At 39.8% G+C, this 18,260-nt stretch overlaps 1 protein-coding gene across 1 annotated transcript; it reads right to left on the reverse strand.

The window, feature by feature from the left end:
• Positions 1-1,693: 1,693 nt before the first annotated feature.
• Positions 1,694-2,739, reverse strand: LOC147458355 (uncharacterized). The gene has a single exon (XM_086511814.1). The coding sequence runs from the start codon at positions 2,204-2,206 to the stop codon at positions 1,751-1,753; it is 456 nt and encodes a 151-aa protein (XP_086367940.1). The 5' UTR covers positions 2,207-2,739; the 3' UTR covers positions 1,694-1,750.
• Positions 2,740-18,260: the final 15,521 nt, after the last annotated feature.

An 18,260-nucleotide genomic window follows, 5' to 3' on the forward strand; every position in this document is an offset into this window, starting at 1 on the left:
TGCATATTTGGGTCATTTTTATTGTGTTTGCGCAATTCTTACCTACCTCCTTCTCTGCCCTCTCTTGGGTCACCATTGAAACATCTATGTGAAGGCTATATTTTGGGTAACTTTACAACATTTTGAGTTTCCTAAGGACACTTTGCACAAATTCTAGGTTGTTCATAGTAATGCTTGTGGATTGATGCATATTCCATATTTTGGGAGTCACCCGTGCTTCAGCATTTTGAGTTTCCTAAGGATACTTTGCACAAATTCTGGGCTATTCATAGTAATTCTTGTGGTTTGATGCATGTTCCATGTTCTGGAATTATCTGTGCTTCATAATTTTTTGTAATTATTACTCGAGGAATGCATGGGCCTACACTCATAGGCAAAGGCAAAGTGCTCACATTCTTTAATCACTTTTTGCTAAATTCTAAACGAGTACTTGGTTGTATTGTGGGAATCCTTCATTCTAATCGAGGGGTGGAGTATATGCATAAAGTGTTCAACGCAAACACAAGGTAGAACATCAATGTGTAGTGACGTACACATTGAGGGGTAGAGTATATTTCTAAAGATTTCAATGCAAACACGGGGTAAAACATCAATGTGTAGTGGCATACACCTCTCAACAAAATGGCATTGCTGAAAGGAAAAACATGCCACTTATGGATATGGATATGGGTGTGGATGTGTGTGTGTGTGTGTGTGTGTGTGTGTGTGTGTGTGTGTGTGTGTGTGTGTGTGTGTGAGAGAGAGAGAGAGAGAGAGAGATGGATGCAAGCAAGCTTTTTTGTGTATGCAACACTGTATTGGAGAATACACAATGCAATAATGATTAGTCATCTATTTATGGCTTTTTGATTCATAGAACATCTTAAATTGGTTGTTGAGTAGATATGTTACAAGGCAAGGTGGCGATTGTTTAAGTTAGCACTGTTGTAAAATGCCGAGGTTTTGCTTGATGGATCAGAATGATGGATGAATGGCGAAGAACGGATGGGGATAGGCTAAGGAGGCTACACAGCAACGGTCTTTGGCTCGTCGCCCACATCCAGGAGTTCCTTTATGCCCTGACTAAACATAACCCCCCTAACTAAGGATAAGAACTGTCTGGGCCATGTAATTTTGATTACCCAGAGTTTTGTATCTTCTGGCCGAAAGCTAACTATACCCCATGTGGTAGTCCATTGTAACTTTGCTTCTTTTTCTTTAACATAAATCTGCTCCCGCCCTTTATGATTTTAAAAAAAAAAGCAAGGTGGCGATTCATCAATGTTTAAGAATTGTGTGCCTTAACTTACATGCAATCAATTTTTAGAGAAAATTTTGTTAGGAGCAAAAGCAAGATTTGAGCAAAATAGTGTAAAGATGGGAAACGTAGCTGGAGTTGTCGTCTTTGAAAAAGCATAATAGAAAGGAATTGTGTATATGGGGTAGGAAAATGGAGCTTTTTTCTAAAGATTAAGGTGAATAAGAAGATAAGAAGACAAGAAGGGTGGTTACCTTGTATATATATGCTTAAGGGGACTGATGACTTTTCTTACAATTGCGTGGCCCCGTATCAGCGGACACACACTGACATGTGGCAAGCCAACCACTCCCACTAATAGCCCCTCAACACACACACACACACACACACACACACACACACACAATTAAGCACGTATTATTGATTGTACCTGCATAGCAACCAGCCCAGGTTGACTCGCCGCGGCGCGCGTGAGAGAGAGAGAGAGAGAGAGAGAGAGAGAGAGAGTGGTGTTTAGTATCGATCAGCGTCATGGAAAAGGCCAGCAGGCAGCTGCAATGGGATGGTTGCAGCGTCTTCATCTACCGCTGGGTGCTGCACTTCCTCGACACCTCCAACAACCTTGCCTACAACAGACTCCCCATATTCAACACACCGCCTATGGAGCATATTGAGCTGCCCAAAGAAAAGGTCATGATCATCAAAGGGGGCGGCTCCTGCGGCCACAACAGTGATGACAACAACAGTGGCGGCAACACCACCACCACCACGACCAACAACAACAATAATAATAACAATGACAGAAAGAAACTCATGAGCCATATGAGCTCTATTTCCCTCCCCACTTTCAAGACCTCCAAATTTATGAAAAGCCAAAGCAAAACCAGAACCAAGAGCAAAACCACTATGCAGGCATGGAAATTCATGGTCGGGCGGCGCCATCTCCTCCAACTTGTCTCCTCTGTCCATGGATAGTGCTCCTGAAGTTCTCCTTATCCTTAATTGTATATCCCCCGACCATCCCCTCCCATGCACAGGATTCACAGGATTACTTCAAAATAGGTAAGATCTTGTTTGTTTCTAGTGATTTTTACTGATGTTTCACCTCCTTATGACTTCCCTTCAAACAACCAAGTTAATAGTATCAAACATCCAAGTGACTAAGCCATTAACACCCCACCAATGAATGCTTTGCATACCACATCATTGGATGGTCCCAAAGTCTATCCCACCTGTGAGGAGCCATATATACAAGTTCTTAGGAGCCGTCGAGAATTTGTATGGCTAATGGCCACTCTTGCATGTAAGGACATCAAGGGTCATATGTTACCACACCAAATCTCCATATATAAGCACAACAAAAGGTGTTGTGCTGTCAACTACTTAAGAAACTCTCACATATCTCATGTACACTCCATTTAAGTTATTTTCTAGCAATATGGTGGTTCTCTTTGCATTAATGATAAGAATGTATGTACCTTCACCTCTAGGATCAAGGTCTTACAAGTTTATTGAAACATTTTTATTCAAAGGTTGTATGAAACTTACACTAATCTTATCGGCTTGAACCTAGATTTAAACAATTGTTTTAGGTAACTCATACAACCTAAGTAAAATTTGTCGTTGATGACAATAAATCATAAATTGATGAAAGTTTTCTTTTCATAGCCTTGTGAATATTCTAAATTTGATGTTACAATACTCATCGTCGTTAGCAATCTCGTAAAACTCGCTAATGTGAAGCATAAGATTGCAAAATAAAAATAAAAGAAATTACTAATTACTCATGATCATCATCTGAAGTAAAATTTGTGATTGATGACAATTATCATAAATTGATGAAAGTTTACTTTTCAAAGCCTTGTGAATATTCTAAATTTGATGTTACAGTACTCAATGTCGTTAGCAATCTCGTAAAACTCGCTAATGTGAAGCATCAGATTGCAAAAAAAAAAAAAGAAGAAGAAATTACTCATTATCTTTAGCAATCCTGTAAGAGCCTTATGTGTTGATATTTACCATGCAAGCCTTTATGAGCCACTAACAATGTTATTGTTCAAAAAAGTCCAAAAACTTCAGGGTGGATTTTATGCAATTTCTATGTGTGGCAAATATCTCCTTTTCTACCAAAAATATGCAACATTGCAAGCTAGTCATGCTGCAATAGTGTTAATATTGAAATCAAATATAAATATACTTAGCCTATATTTTCAAGCTATGAACTGTTGGTCAAATTGTTAAGAAGTTGTGACAATGGTGTGTCCAATTAAAAAATCTTAGAGTTTTGATAGGTAAATTTTTGAAAGTCTACCTCTGAGATTATGAGGTTTCATTTGAGCATTTTGGAAAGGGTGCATTTATTTGTTAACATTAATCCAAAAATAATATATGGGACCGTTCTTAGTTTAAAGGATCTCTCTCTTGCTCAATCTTGTACAAGGCATCGATCTATGATCCTTCTTTCACATGAGGTTGTTGCATGTATTTGATGAAGATAGGCTTTTGCCTATGAACCACCTCTTAGGATATGCACATGACATTACATGATACTAGATCACATGAGATCGAAGTCGGATTAAAGTTGGGCTGATTAGCACTTTGAGTTGGCCCATTTTTTAGTAAAACTTGGGGAAAATTTTGAGTAAGTTGGGACTAAAGCTAGGCTAATTAGAACTTTAATTTTTGTGTTTTTGGTGAGATTTTCTTGTATTTCCACTTCTAATTACTCTCACTACAATAATCCAATCTTTTTTTTAATTGTGTGTGTGGATAGATCTTCTTGAGACCTCTTGATTAGCTCCTCACCTTATTCTTTAAAGCTCTCTAACTCAATCTGGTGATCTCATAAAAACCAATATGGTTATCTCTAGCTAAGTAGCATTATATCTGTTATTCGGGAGACAAATAATATGCAAAAAATTTAGGTGTATTATTTGTTGACCCATATTATACGTCCGTTTTATACGGTGCCACATCAGTAAAATGGGGCCTCATATAACTTTTGAGTGTTTTGATCAATCAAAAAAAAAATGTATATAAGCAAACAACGCAGCTTCCTCTTCGACACATTTGATATTTCAAAAGGTAATCAATGTGCAAAGCAAATTTTACAAAGAAAATTAACCCTTGACTTTATAAATAGATTGGAAGTTGATAAAATGGTTTTAACATAAATTTGACGAAAAATAATTTAATTTTTTATTGATTAAAATTTGATAATTTTATTTTTAGGGTCAAATAGTATAAGTCTTGTACATTGTGTAGAGCTCGGTCTCTCACTTTTTGCAAGGTGTTTGTTTTATAGGAGTCACTTGCTATGTGCTTAGTTGACTAACACTTGGAAGTGAATTAATGATATAATTTTAGGGTATTGCCATTGTGTGTAGGGTATACTCTCACATGAGGTAATCAGTTTGAAAATATAACATAATAGAGGTTAGTTTTATTTAGTTTAGTGTTCGATTTTGATGAGCAGATAATTTCTCACTTCAAAGTGAAGAGAGATAGACATTTTATGTCCTCTGTAGAGCCATCACACTATGCTTTCATTGGAATTAAAATTAGGAATATCATGTCCAAATATATTGATATTAAATTATCCTTATTTGGGATAGCTAGATCTATCGTACGTTGTGATCATACATGTGCTTGAATTGTAGCTAGGTAAGCTCTTAAAGATTTACGGTGGAGTGTGAGAACTTCATGTTTGCACTTCAGATAGATATGGTGATCGTCAAGGTCTGTGATTGATTCTCATTTAATAATGTCACTTGTAGCTCCTGTAGCTTGTGCATTTTGTAATGATAATCATTTCCAAAACTTGATTAATATTATCAAATATTGCAATGTGTGCAAGCCGTAAGCTTGCACTTTAGATAAATTGATATACTGCAATGTGAAATGATGTGATTTATATATTTATATATATATAAGTGATTAAGATTCTTGATTATCGTAATGTGTGAAAGCCAAAAGCTTGCACTTTAGATAGATTGATATAGTAGGATGTGAACACAATATGATTGAAATGTTTTGTTTTAAATCCTTGTGTCCTTTTTTGTTTTGGAACACTATGGATTGATTGTCATGAGTTGATACATAGAGAATGATAGATCATCGTTGCTTATTGTGAATAAATAGTGTAGATTGATTTTGAACATGAGATTGGTAGATAGATTGCGAGTCTAATTGTTAATTTAGATATACTTTGATCATAGATTGATAGATAGAGCATTGCTTGTGTTGTTTGATGCCTAAATTGTTTTTGACCTCAAAATTGATAGTGTAACATGATTGTTACCATATACATGTGGTAGTGATGTGTGTGAACACACTTAGGACCATTGGGGAGTTTTTTCCCTCACAGGGAGGGTTTTTTTCCACGTGCATTGAATATACACCCATCACTCTAGGGCTATCTGATCTTTTTCATTGCACACTAAGTTATACACTCTTTGTTGAGTGCCTTAAGCTTCCTTTGTTTTCTCCAAGCTGTGTGTGTTTTTTTGCAACCCTAATTCTAACAATTGGAAATCAGAGTAGCAGGTTGCCTCCTCTCGGGCTCAGCTGCCAGCAGCTCCAGCACACGCCTGCTCACTTTCTTCAGTTTTGCTGAGCTTTGGAGAGTGTCAACAAGTTGAAAAATACTTTGGGAGAGCTTGTAGAGCATGGTTTTCTCAAATATTTGATTCGGGCTCCACTACAGGCAGCAGTGCTATGTTGGCAGTTTTGTCATTTTGTGCAAAAAAAAATTCAGTGTCATTTTTTGCATAACAGATTCCTTACAATCTTCTAAGGTTTGTGTTATATAGCACGTGTTGTTCCCACTTCATTTCTCCTCTTTTCAAGTAGATTTCACATCAAATTTACCATGGCTGACAACAACATAGATGTGTTCAAGATGTTTGTTGCTAAGGATAGATTGGATGGGGATGATTACCGTATGTGGGCTTATATGATGCAACATGTCCTTATGACAAAGGGAATTTGGAATATTATGCAAGGCATTTATGTATATCCCGATTTTGAGGATGTAGGCATTGTTGAGAATGTTGCAGGTTTTGGTGGCAGGATTGCTGCTTGCAGAGTTGTTTTGCCTACAGCTGAGAAAGATCGTTGGTTGGGATGTAAAATATGCATAGGCTCATGCTTTGATTGCGTTGTTTGTGATGCACACAATTACTCCTCTTATTTGTTCCTCAAAATCTGCAAAGTTGTAATGAGGCTAAAATTGCATTGTTGCATAAAGAGCTGGAGTCAAAGATATGCATGAGGAAGATGAGATGGACACTTTCCTTGCTGCTATCAAAGATGAAAATGTTGTTGTGGATTCAAAATCTGTTTTAGATGCAAAACTTTGGCATGCACATTTTGGGCATGTGAATTTTGCCATTTTGTTGCATTTGCAAAAATTTGATATGGCTGCTTCTTTTTCGCCTCTTGAAGAGCCTGTCAAACATGTTTGTGAAGGTTGTGTTTTGGGTAAGATGTAGTTTTCAAAGTTTCCAAAGGATGGTTCAGTTAGGGCCACATGTAGGTTGCAGCTTGTGCATATAGTGATGTTTGTGGGCCCATGCAAACTCCGTCCTTGGGAAATTACCTTTACTTCGTGACTTTCATGGATGATTACTCCAGGAATGCATGGGTATATCTACTTAAATCAAAGTCCAAAGTGTTTATGTGCTTCAAACAATTTTTGGCTATCATTGAAAATGACACGAAATTTACTATGGGCACCCTCCGTTCAGATCTAGGTGGATTATATGTCTCATGAATTTAATGCACTTCTGGCTAGTTATGGGATAAAACACAAATGTACAGTGCCTTACAAAACGGTGTTGCTGAGAGGAAAAACGTGTTACTTACAAAAATGGCACGATGTATGGTCAAAAGTTAAGCTTTGAGGAATTTGTTAAGGCTTGAGGCCATCATGTGTGCCACTTATGTACTTATTAGGGGTCCTACAAAATCTTTGTAGTCTATGACTCCATATGAAGCATGGCATGATGGAAAGCCTCCTTTTGAGCACATACGCGTTTTTGGTTGTTTAGCATATGCTTTGGTGTCACAAACACAATGCAGAAAATTGGATCTGATAAGGCTGTCAAATGTATTTTTGTTGGTTATAGTGTTGAAAGTAAAGGTTACATGTTGTATCATCCACAGATAAAGCGTATCTTGGTCTCACGGGATATTGTGTTTGTGGAAGATTCTGTTTAGCCCTTGTTGTCATGTACTAGAGAGATAGTAATGCAAACTCATGGGACATTTATGACACTATAGTGCCTCTTTTAAGTGGTGGAAGTTTGAATGTAAAGTCCAATGAGGAAAATATACAGCCCATGGGGGTTTCTAAAAATGCTACAGATTGGCCTACTACTGATGTAGATGTACATGATGTACTTGATGAGGAAAGGACTCATAATGAGTAGGCTATAGGTATGCCAACATGGTTGGTGCATACTTTGGATGACAGCAAATTGGATGCACCTTTGTATAGTTGTACTCATTCAGGTTCTCGCCATGCATCTTATGCATCACATTGTTATGCTTTGGCCATGTCTAGCTTATATGATGTTGAGAAACCTCTATCTTTTGATGAAGCACAAAATTCAAAAAATTGGATGGTTGCCATGCAATCAAAATATGATGCACTTATAGAAAGTGACACATGACCTTCATGTGATTTGCCTCCTGGCAAAAAGTCCATTGGTACAAAGTGGGTTTACAAGTTGAAATGCAAGCCGGATGGTGAGATAGATCGCTATAAGGCTTGACTTGTTGCAAAGGGTTATGCACCAAAAAAAGGCATAAATTTTGAAGAGACTTTTGCTCCCACTTTTTGTATGACTACTGTACGTTTTCTATGTGCATTGGGAGCTCATTTTGGTTGGGATGTACATTAGCTAGACATCATTATTGCTTTCTTGAATGATGATATATTTGAGGAAGTTTATGTAACGCAGCCTCGCGGTTTTGTCATTAAAGAGCAGGAAGATAAAGTGTTCAAATGTAAGAAAGCTTTATCTGGGTTGAAGCAATCTCCTCGTGCTTGGTATGAGAAGGCTGACACTCATTTAGTCAAACGGGGCTTTTGTAACAGTCGAACAGAAATCACATTGTATGTAAAGAATGAGGATGTGTGATGTACTTCTTAGTGTAGTTCTCTATGTGGATGGTTTGCTGATCGATGGACCAAATGAGAGACATATTGTTGAATTTAAGGCTGTTTTGAATGCTACTTTCAAGATGAAATGTTTGGGGTTGTTGCATCATTACTTGGGTATACAGTCTAAGCAGTGTGATGGTGGTATTGCCTTGTGTTAGACAAGTTACATAGAAACATTGCTATGTAAATTTGGACTTGAGGTTTGCAAGCCTATTGCCACTCCCGTTGATACAAGTTTTAATTTGAGTCTTCATGATGCTGGCCTTGCTGATGTCACTCTTTACCAAACTGTTGTTGGATACCTTATATATGTATGCAGCACGAGGCCGGATATTTAATTTGTAGTCTCCTAGGTTAGCATACCCAAGGTCTAAGCATTCGCAGGCTATCAAGAGGATTTTTTGCTACTTGAGTGGCACTTTACATCTTGGATTGTTTTATCGAAAGGGGGTATCATTGGCACCATATTTACATGCTTTTTCATACTCAGATTGGGCTGGTTGTTTTGACATGCGAGTGTCCATGAGTGGTTTTTGTTTCATGCTCCATAGTTCATGCATATCATGGTTGAGCAAGAAGAAACCTATTGTAGCCACTTCCAATTGTGAGGCTAAGTATAGGACAGTCTTCATAGCTACGGTTGAGTGTGTATGGCTTAGATTCCTTATGGCTCATTTGGGTGTTGGACAGGACATTACCAACACTATCTACACTAACAATCAGAGTGCATTGGCAATTGCGAGGAGCCCATTTTTTCATGCTTACACAAAGGACATTGAGGTGCATTACCACTATGTCAAGGAGAGGCTCTCAATCGGAGAGATCAACTGAGCTTATGTGCCAACACAAGACAACCTTGCAGATATTTTCACAAAGGCATTGTCTGGTTAGAAGTTTGAATATTTTTGCAAAACTTTGGGCTTACTCCCCTTTGTGGATTGATCATGTCCTTAGGGCACAGCACACTCCTTATACTCTACGTGCCAGCTCTCATTCATCGCCAGGAGGGATTTGTTACCATATACATGTGGGAGTGATGTGTGAACTCACTTAGGACCGACGAGGCATTTTTTCCCTCGCTAGGAGATTTTCTCCCCCGTGCATTGAATATCACTCTAGGGCTATCTAATCTTTTTCATTGCACACTAAGTTATACACTCTCTATTGTGTGCCTTAATCTTCCTTTGTCTTCTCCAAGTTGTGTGTGTTTTCTTGCAGCCCTAATTCCAACATGATGAAAGGACACAAGTGGAGTTATGTGCATGAGTTGCGTGTAAGAAAAACTACTTCTTGATTGAAATGCAAGTCATGTGGACACGGGTTCAGCGATAATGCGACTAGAATTAAAGAGAATTTGTTTAAAGTCCATGGCAATGTGTTGGAGTGTATATCTCAGCCAAAAGATATTCATGTTAGATTTCCCAAGTACTATCGCAAAGCACAATAGATTATTGCAGGTAAAAAGAAAGGTGGCTCCTTTAAAGAAGTTTTTACGAATGTTGAAATGTTCATTGGCAATGATGAAATGGAGCATGTGTTTATGCAAGTGAATGAGCAATATTCTCCTCATTTGACTCCTCTTGATGGGCATGCTTCAATGTTAGTAGTGGGTCCTAGCACAATTGAATCATGCGAAGCATCATCCAATAGTAAGATTTTGTATGAAGTGTTAATTAAGTAGTGGTTGCTTGAGTTGCACTTGTGGCATGTCGTATACCATTCTATGTTATACACAACCCCATATTTCAAGATGCTTTAATGAGCACGACCAAAAAAGGGTTTTTGCTTCTTGATTACAACAAGATCTACACTAAGTATCTAGATAAAGTGAAAGATAGTACTGAAACCATCCTCAAGCGCATGGTGGTAGCCTTTGTTCTTGCATATGGTTGCACCATATTGTTAGATGGATGGACTAACTATCAAATGAAGCCGATGATCAATATGATGCTTATCAACCCTAGAGGAGCCATGTTTGTAGAAGCTATTGACACCTCGTTGAAAGAGAAGATAAGGGTGTACGAGTGTACAATAGCAAGGGCACGTGGACCAAAGCATGTGGCTGAAATCATCAATGAAAATGCATCCACTATAAGGCTACAGGAAAGGCTATCCAAGCTAAGTATCCACAAAGATTACTTGGGTGCCATGGCCAACGCATACTCTTAATTTTTTTATAAAGGACATTGGTAAAATGGCTTGCATAAAACAAACTCTATTGGATGCAAATCAGATGGTAAAAATTATCTAAGAGCATCAATTTTTGTATGCTCTTTTTCAAACAAAGTTGCCCAACAAAACTTTACATATATTTTCTGCAACAAGATTTGCTACCGCATACTATGTTCTTGCCACCTTGCAAGAAGCGAAGCCTACATTGATTGTAACTATAGCCCATAGATGATGGGATGTATGGCTCAGCAAGTATCATAGCTATCAATATACAACTACAAGATATACACAGCATGTCAACTCGCCAATTTTTTGGCATATTGTAGAGAGGATTGTCACTTTGGCAAAACCATTTGACTTTATGTATATCAAAAAACAAAACTAGATTCATCCTAAATGGGCTACTGATTTGGTGTATGTTTTTTGCAATATGAGACTTGTCCATAAGCCTCAAACATTGCAACAAAAATAGCACAAGATCCCTATGGTGTCTTCCATACGAATGAAGCTATCGTTGCAAGAGTTGACGACGACGATGATATGGAATGGGAGATAGCCTCAAATGCTCAAATATGGATGAAGTAGACAATGTGGTTGATGTGTTTGATGCCAACGATGATTTGTGACTTAAATCTTGTTACTTTTTCTCATTTTGATAACAGTGCATGATGGAATACAATGCTATGCTACTTGATGTTCACATCTCTCTCTCTCTCTCTCTCTCTCTCTCTCTCTCTCTCTCTCTCTCTCTCTCTCTCACACACACACACACACACACACACACACACACACACGCACACACACACTCATACAAGGAGGCATATCATGCAAGCTTTGCTTGGTCTTCCGCTAGCTCTATCTCAAGCTCAAGGATTTGGCCTTGTACCATGTCTGGTGTCTCCCCTTAGCTTGCAAGGTCTTGTCCCTATTCAATGAGTGTCTCTGACTCTTTGAGAAGTAGAACTATAGGGCGTTTGTGTGCGGGCATTGGGTTATTGGTGTTGCATACTGCCACTTTTTTGCAATGCAATCGTGAACACCATTTAGAAAATTTAGAAATTTCCCTTTTCCCATTTTTAAAATGAGCTAAAGATTTGACTACATGGCCAAATCTTAGCCAAACTTTTGAGAGTGTGGCTAGAAAGAGCTTTTTAAGTACTACCTTGTGGAAGGAGTTGGCCTAAAAATTTATTTTGAGATTTTTCCATATGGCTAAATATATAGAACATTGCTAATTCCCAAAACTAGCTTTAAAGTCTCAAATTCTTGAATATGGTTTTCATGGCTAATGTAGGGTTAAGGTGGATAGGTTAGTGTGCCATTCATGCTAATGGCATGCTTGGGAGAGGTTAGTGTAGAGCTTGCTAGAGAGAGACTGTTGCACAATACAATATGGTGTAATTGCAAATGATAAAGGTTACAAATATTCAACAAAATGTGCCTCTATAAATGCTTTTACAAATAGACAGCCTTTTAACACATGAGCACAATATGTGGCTACCTATGCACAAATACAAGTGTTACCATATACATGTGGTAGTGATGTGTGTGAACACACTAGGACCGCCAGGGCATTTTTTCCCTCTTTAGGAGGTTTTTTCCCCTGAGCATTGTATATACGCCCATCACTCTAGGGCTATCTATCTTTCCATTGCACACTAAGTAACACACTCTCTATTGTGTGCCTTGAGCTTCCTTCGTCTTCTCCAAGCTGTGTGTGTTTCTCTAAAACCCTAATTCCAAAAATTGGTATCAGAGTAGGTCACGTCCTCCCGGGCTTAGTCGCCAGCTACTCCAGCACACGCCTGCTCATTTTCTCCGATTTCAGTGAGCTTTGGCGAGCATTCGCAAGTCGGAAAAAATTTTGGGAAGGCTCAAAGAGCTTGGTCTGCTCAAAATTTTGATTTGGCCTCATTTCGGCCTCCATTTCCACTACAGGCAGTACTGCACAGGCTATTTCGTCATTTTGTGCAGAATTTTTGTCAATACCATTTTCTGCATAACACGTGCCTTATAGTCTTCTACGGTTTGTGCTATATAGCACAGGTTGTTCCCGCTCCATTTCTCCTATTTTCGAGCAGTTTTCACATCAGGTGCAGCATTTACCATGGCTGACAACAACATAGATGTGTTCAAGATGTTTGCTGTTGAGGACAGGTTGGATGGGGACAACTACCCTATGTGAGCTTATATGATGCAACATGTTCTTGTGTCAAAAGGTGTCTGGAACATTGTGCAGGGCATTGATGTACGTCCTGGTTCTGAGGATGTAGGCGATGTTGAGGATGTTGCAGGTCTTGCTGCAAGGATTGCAGCTGTTAGAGTTGTTTTGCCTACGGTAGAACAAGCTCGTTGGGATGTTAAGGATGCGCAGGCTCATGCATTGATTGTGTTGTCTGTGAAGCGCACCATTGTTCCTCACATCCATTCAGCAAAATCTGCAAAACAGGCTTGGGATATTCCAGCAGGTCTTTATGCAAGCCGCAATGAGGCTAAAATTGCTTTGCTGCGTAAAGAGCTGGAGTCGAAGATTATGCATGAGGAAGATGATATGGACACTTTCCTTGCTAGTGTCAAGGATATCAATTAGCAGCTTATTTCTGCAGGTGAAGTCATTTCAGACAATTCCCTTGTGCAGATTGTTCTTGATGCCTTACCAGATTCGTACCAGACTTTTGCTAGTACTTGGAGACTGATGACCCAAGGAAATCCTGAAGTTGTCAAGTTTGATGCATTATGCACATTGTTGTTGCAAGAGTCACTTTCTAGAAAAAACAGGACTAGGCAGCGTGCAGTTGAACAGGCTTTTATTGCTTCTCAAAGAAAGGGTGGTAATAGCAATGCAGCCACTTCTTATGGTTCTACTGCGAGTGGCAAAAATTCTGTTCCTAATGCTTCTGCTGGCAGAACTTCGTCTGGCAATTCTGGTGATAAGGGCAAAAAGAAGATGCGTTGCCATTATTGTAAAGCCAATGATCACTTGATCAAGTCCTGTCCTAAGTTGAAGGCCAAAGAGGCTAAGAAGAAGGAGGGTGGTTCCACTGCAAATGCTGGTTCCACTACAAATGCAGCCATTGTTGAGTCTTCTGTGAAAGGAGACTGTGTTGCTGATGTTGATGCAGAATGGGCTTTTAGCGCAGAGTGCACTTACAATACTGCTGTCCATGATGCATGCTTGTCAGTTGCTCCAGATTCACATGTGTGGTATTTTGACAGTGGTGCTACAAAGCACATTACCTCACATCGTGAATTGTTTACCTCTCTCGAGTCTGTCCCTCATGGGAATTTAGTCACTTGTGCCAACAACGCCTCTTATCCAGTTCAGGGAGTTGGAAAGATTGTGCTTACTGCTGCTAATGGCAGTTCTTTCATACTTGTTGATGCACTTTATGTACCTGGGATCAAGAAGAATCTCTTGTCTGTATCCGCACTTGCTAGACTTGGACTTGTAGTCAAATTTGTGGATGACAGTGTACAGTTCATGATCTCAGTTTTGGTGATGAAATTGTTGCATCTGGCCTTTTGTGTCGTGGGCTGTATAAGCTCACTTTGTATGACAAGTATGGACAAAATTTTGCAAATGTAGTTACAGATTCAAGGGCTATTTCAGATGCAAAACTTTGGCATGCACGTTTTGGTCATCTGAATTTTGTCAGTTTTCTGCGTTTGCAGAAATCTGATATGGTTGCTTCTTTGCCGCCTCTTGAAGCACCTGTCAAACATGTTTGTGAAGGCTGTATTTTGGGTAAGATGCAGCGTTCTAAATTTCCAAAGGATGGTTCAATTCGGGCCACATGCAGGCTGCAGCTTGTGCATAGTGATGTTTGTGGGCCCATGCAAACTCTGTCCTTGGGCAATTACCTGTACTTCGTGACTTTCATTGATGATTACTCCAAGCATGCATAGGTATTTCCGCTTAAAGCGAAGTCCGAAGTTTTTATGTGCTTCAAACAATTTCTGGCTATGGCTAAAAATGTCTTGAAATGTACCATGGGCACCCTCCGTTCTGATCGAGGGGGGGAGTATATGTCTCATGAATTTAATGCATTTCTGGCTAGTCGTGGGATAAAACACCAATGTACAGTGCCTTATACACCTCAGCAAAATGGTGTTGCTGAGAGGAAAAACAAGTCACTGATAGAAATGGCACGATGTATGGTCAAAAGTCAAGCTTTGCCGCATTCTTTTTGGCTTGAGGCCATTATGCGTGCCACTTATGTGCTTAACAGGTGTCCTACGAAAGTTTTGCAGTCTATTACTCCATATGAAGCATGGCATGATAGAAAGCCTTCTATTGAGCACATGCGTGTTTTTGGCTGTTTGGCATATGCTTTGGTGCCACAAGTGCAGCGCAGAAAATTGGATGATAAGGCTGTCGAATGTATTTTTGTTGGTTATAGTGTTGAAAGCAAAGGTTACAGGTTGTATCATCCGCAAACAATACGTATTCTGGTTTCTCGGGATGTAGTGTTTGTGGAAGATTCTGTTCAGCCCTTGCTGTCATGTACTAGAGACAGTAATGTAAGCTCACAGGACATTTATGACACTTTGTTGCCTCTTTTCAGTGGTGGAAATACGAATGTAAGTTCCAATGAGGCAAATGTACAGCCTATGGGGGTTTTTGAAAATGATATAGATCAGCCTATTACTGATACAGATGTACATGATGTACTTGATGAGGAAAGGGCTGAAAATGAGCAGGCTAGAGGTATGCCAAAATGGTTGGTGCACATTTTGCGTGACAGTATATTGGATGCACCTTTGTCTAGTCGTACTCGTTCAGGCTCTCGCCATGCATCTTATGCATCAGATTGTTATGCTTGGCTGTGTCTAGCTTACATGATGTTGAGGAGTCTCTGACTTTTGATGAAGCACAAAATTGAGAAAATTGGATGGCTGCCATGCAATCAGAATATGATGCACTTATAGAAAATGACACATGGACTTTATGTGATTTGCCTCCTAGCAAAAAGGCCATTGGTACGAAGTGGGTTTACAAGTTGAAACGCAAGCCGGATGGTGAGATCGATCGCCATAAGGCTTGACTTGTTGCAAAGGGTTATGCACAGCAAAAAGGCATAGATTATGAAGATATTTTTGCTCCCACTTGTCGTATGACTACTGTGCGTTTTCTATGTGCATTGGCAGCTCATTTTGGTTGGGATATACATCAATCATACATTGTTACTTCTTTCTTGAATAATGACATATTTGAGGAAGTTTATGTAATGCAGCCTCGCGGTTTTGTCATAAAAGGACAAGAGGACAAAGTGTGCGAATGTAACAAGGCTTTGTATGGGTTGAAGCAATCTCCTCGTGCTTGGTATGACAAAGCTGACACTCATTTGGTCAAACAAGGCTTTCGTAATAGTCCAACAGAAAGCACATTGTATGTAAAGCATGAGGGTGATGTACTTCTCATTGTGGTTCTTTATGTTGATGATTTGCTAATCACTGGACCAAATGAGAGACATATTGCTGAATTTAAGGCTGATTTGAATGCTACTTTCAAGATGAAAGATTTGGGGCTGCTGCATCATTATTTGGGTATACAGTTTAAGCAGTGTGATGGTGGTATTGCCTTGTGTCAGAAAAGTTACATAGAGACATTGTTGTGTAAGTTTGGATTTGAGGATTGCAAACCTATTGCCACTCCCATGGAAACAGGTTTGAAGTTGAGTCTACGTGATGCTGGTGATCCTGCTGATGTCACTCTTTACCAAACTGCTATTGGCTGCCTCATTTATGTATGCAACACGAGGCCGGATATTCAGTTTGCAGTCTCACAGGTCAGCAGATTTATGCATAGCCCAGGGTCTAAGCATTGGCAGGCTGTCAAGAGGATTTTCCACTACCTTAGTGGCACTTTACATCTTGGCTTGTTTTATCCCAAGGGGGGATCATTGCCGCCAGACTTACATGCTTTTTCGGGGCTGGTTGTTTTGACACGCGAGTGTCCACAAGTGGTTTTTGTTTCATGCTTGACAGCTCATGTATATCATGGTTGAGCAAGAAGCAACCTACTGTGGCCACTTCGAGTTGTGAGGCTGAGTACAGGGCAGTCTTCACAGCTACATTTGAGTGTGTATGGCTCAGACGCTTTATGGCTGATTTGGGTGTTGGACAGGACACTGCCAACACTATCTACACTGACAGTCAGAGCGCATTGGCAGTTGCGAGGAACCCAGTTTTTCATGCTCGCACAAAGCACATTGAGGTGCATTACCACTATGTCAGGGAGAGGCTCTCAGCAGGAGAGATCAGCTTGGCTTATGTGCCAACACAGGACAACCTTGTAGATCTTTTCAGAAAGGCATTGTCTCGTGAGAAGCTTGAAGCTTTCCGCAAAGCTTTGGGCTCACTCCTCTTTGTGGATTGATCATGTCCTCAGGGCATGGCACTTCCCTTTACTCATTTCACCGCATCACTCTAGGGGGGATTTGTTACCATATACATGTGGTAGTGATGTGTGTGAACACACTAGGACCGCTGGGGCATTTTTTCCCTCTTTAGGAGGTTTTTCCCCTCGAGCATTGTATATACGCCCATCACTCTAGGGCTATCTATCTTTCCATTTCACACTAAGTAACACACTCTCTATTGTGTGCCTTGAGCTTCCTTCGTCTTCTCCAAGCTGTGTGTGTTTCTCTACAACCCTAATTCCAACAACAAGTGGTGGTGCTTTACAAAAAGGTTGTAAGAGGTTCTTCACATGGCTTGACACATAAGGCTTTTCTAAGTGGAAGAGACTATTCACACAAGAGATGGAACAAAACCTCACATCCCAACAATCCTCCCCTATGTGGGTTTTGGTTGCATATCACTCACACAAGCCTCCCCTCAAAGCACACTAGGGTGAGGCACAGAATTCACAAGCCTCCCGTTGAACACAAAGTTGACTCCCCTAGGCACAAAGGGTGTAGGCACATAAAACATCAGGGTGTAGGTACACACAAGCCTCCCCTGGCACAAATAGAGGGTAAGGTACACAAGAGAGAATGCTCAAAGTATATCATCATAAACCAAGCCAATATTATTTTTGTTAACTTCGTCCTAATTTCTAGAGGTGGCAAGGTTGATTGTTGCTTTTGTTTGATCTTTTAAATTCTCTTTGTGATTGATAACCTATGAATATTTATTGTTGAGTCTACATTGCTTTGCAGCGTGGTTGTTTTTGCCACAAATGCGACAAGGGTTGATTTCATAGCAATCCTTTGAAAGGTGATTTGTTCTGCCACACTGTTGAATCTCTTGTGTGAAAAACCCCTTCCAACTCATGTGCAAAGCCATGTGAAGTACATCTTACAACCTTTGTGTAAAGCACCACCACTTGTATTTGTGCATAGGCAGCCGCCTCTTGTGCTCATGTGTCAAAAGGCTGTCTATGTGTATAAGCCTATATAGAGGCACATTTTGTTGAATAATATCAAGCTTTATGATTTTCAATTATACCCTATTGTATTGTGAAATAGTCTCTCTCTCAAGTTCTACACTAACCTCTCCGAGCATCACTACAAGAGGTTATGTGCTCTTGTGACGCTCTTAGCGACGGAAATACACTGGGTTTTTATAACCCCCGGCGTCGCTATAAGCGTCGCTACGAGAGCGTCGCTATATGCGTCGCTATAGGCGTCGCTATAGGCGTCGCTATATAGCGACGCCTATAGCGACGCTTATAGCAAT

Source organism: Adiantum capillus-veneris, chromosome 5, assembly GCF_014529385.1.
Source record: "Adiantum capillus-veneris isolate H3 chromosome 5, ASM1452938v2, whole genome shotgun sequence".
NCBI classification, from domain to species: Eukaryota; Viridiplantae; Streptophyta; class Polypodiopsida; order Polypodiales; family Pteridaceae; genus Adiantum; species Adiantum capillus-veneris.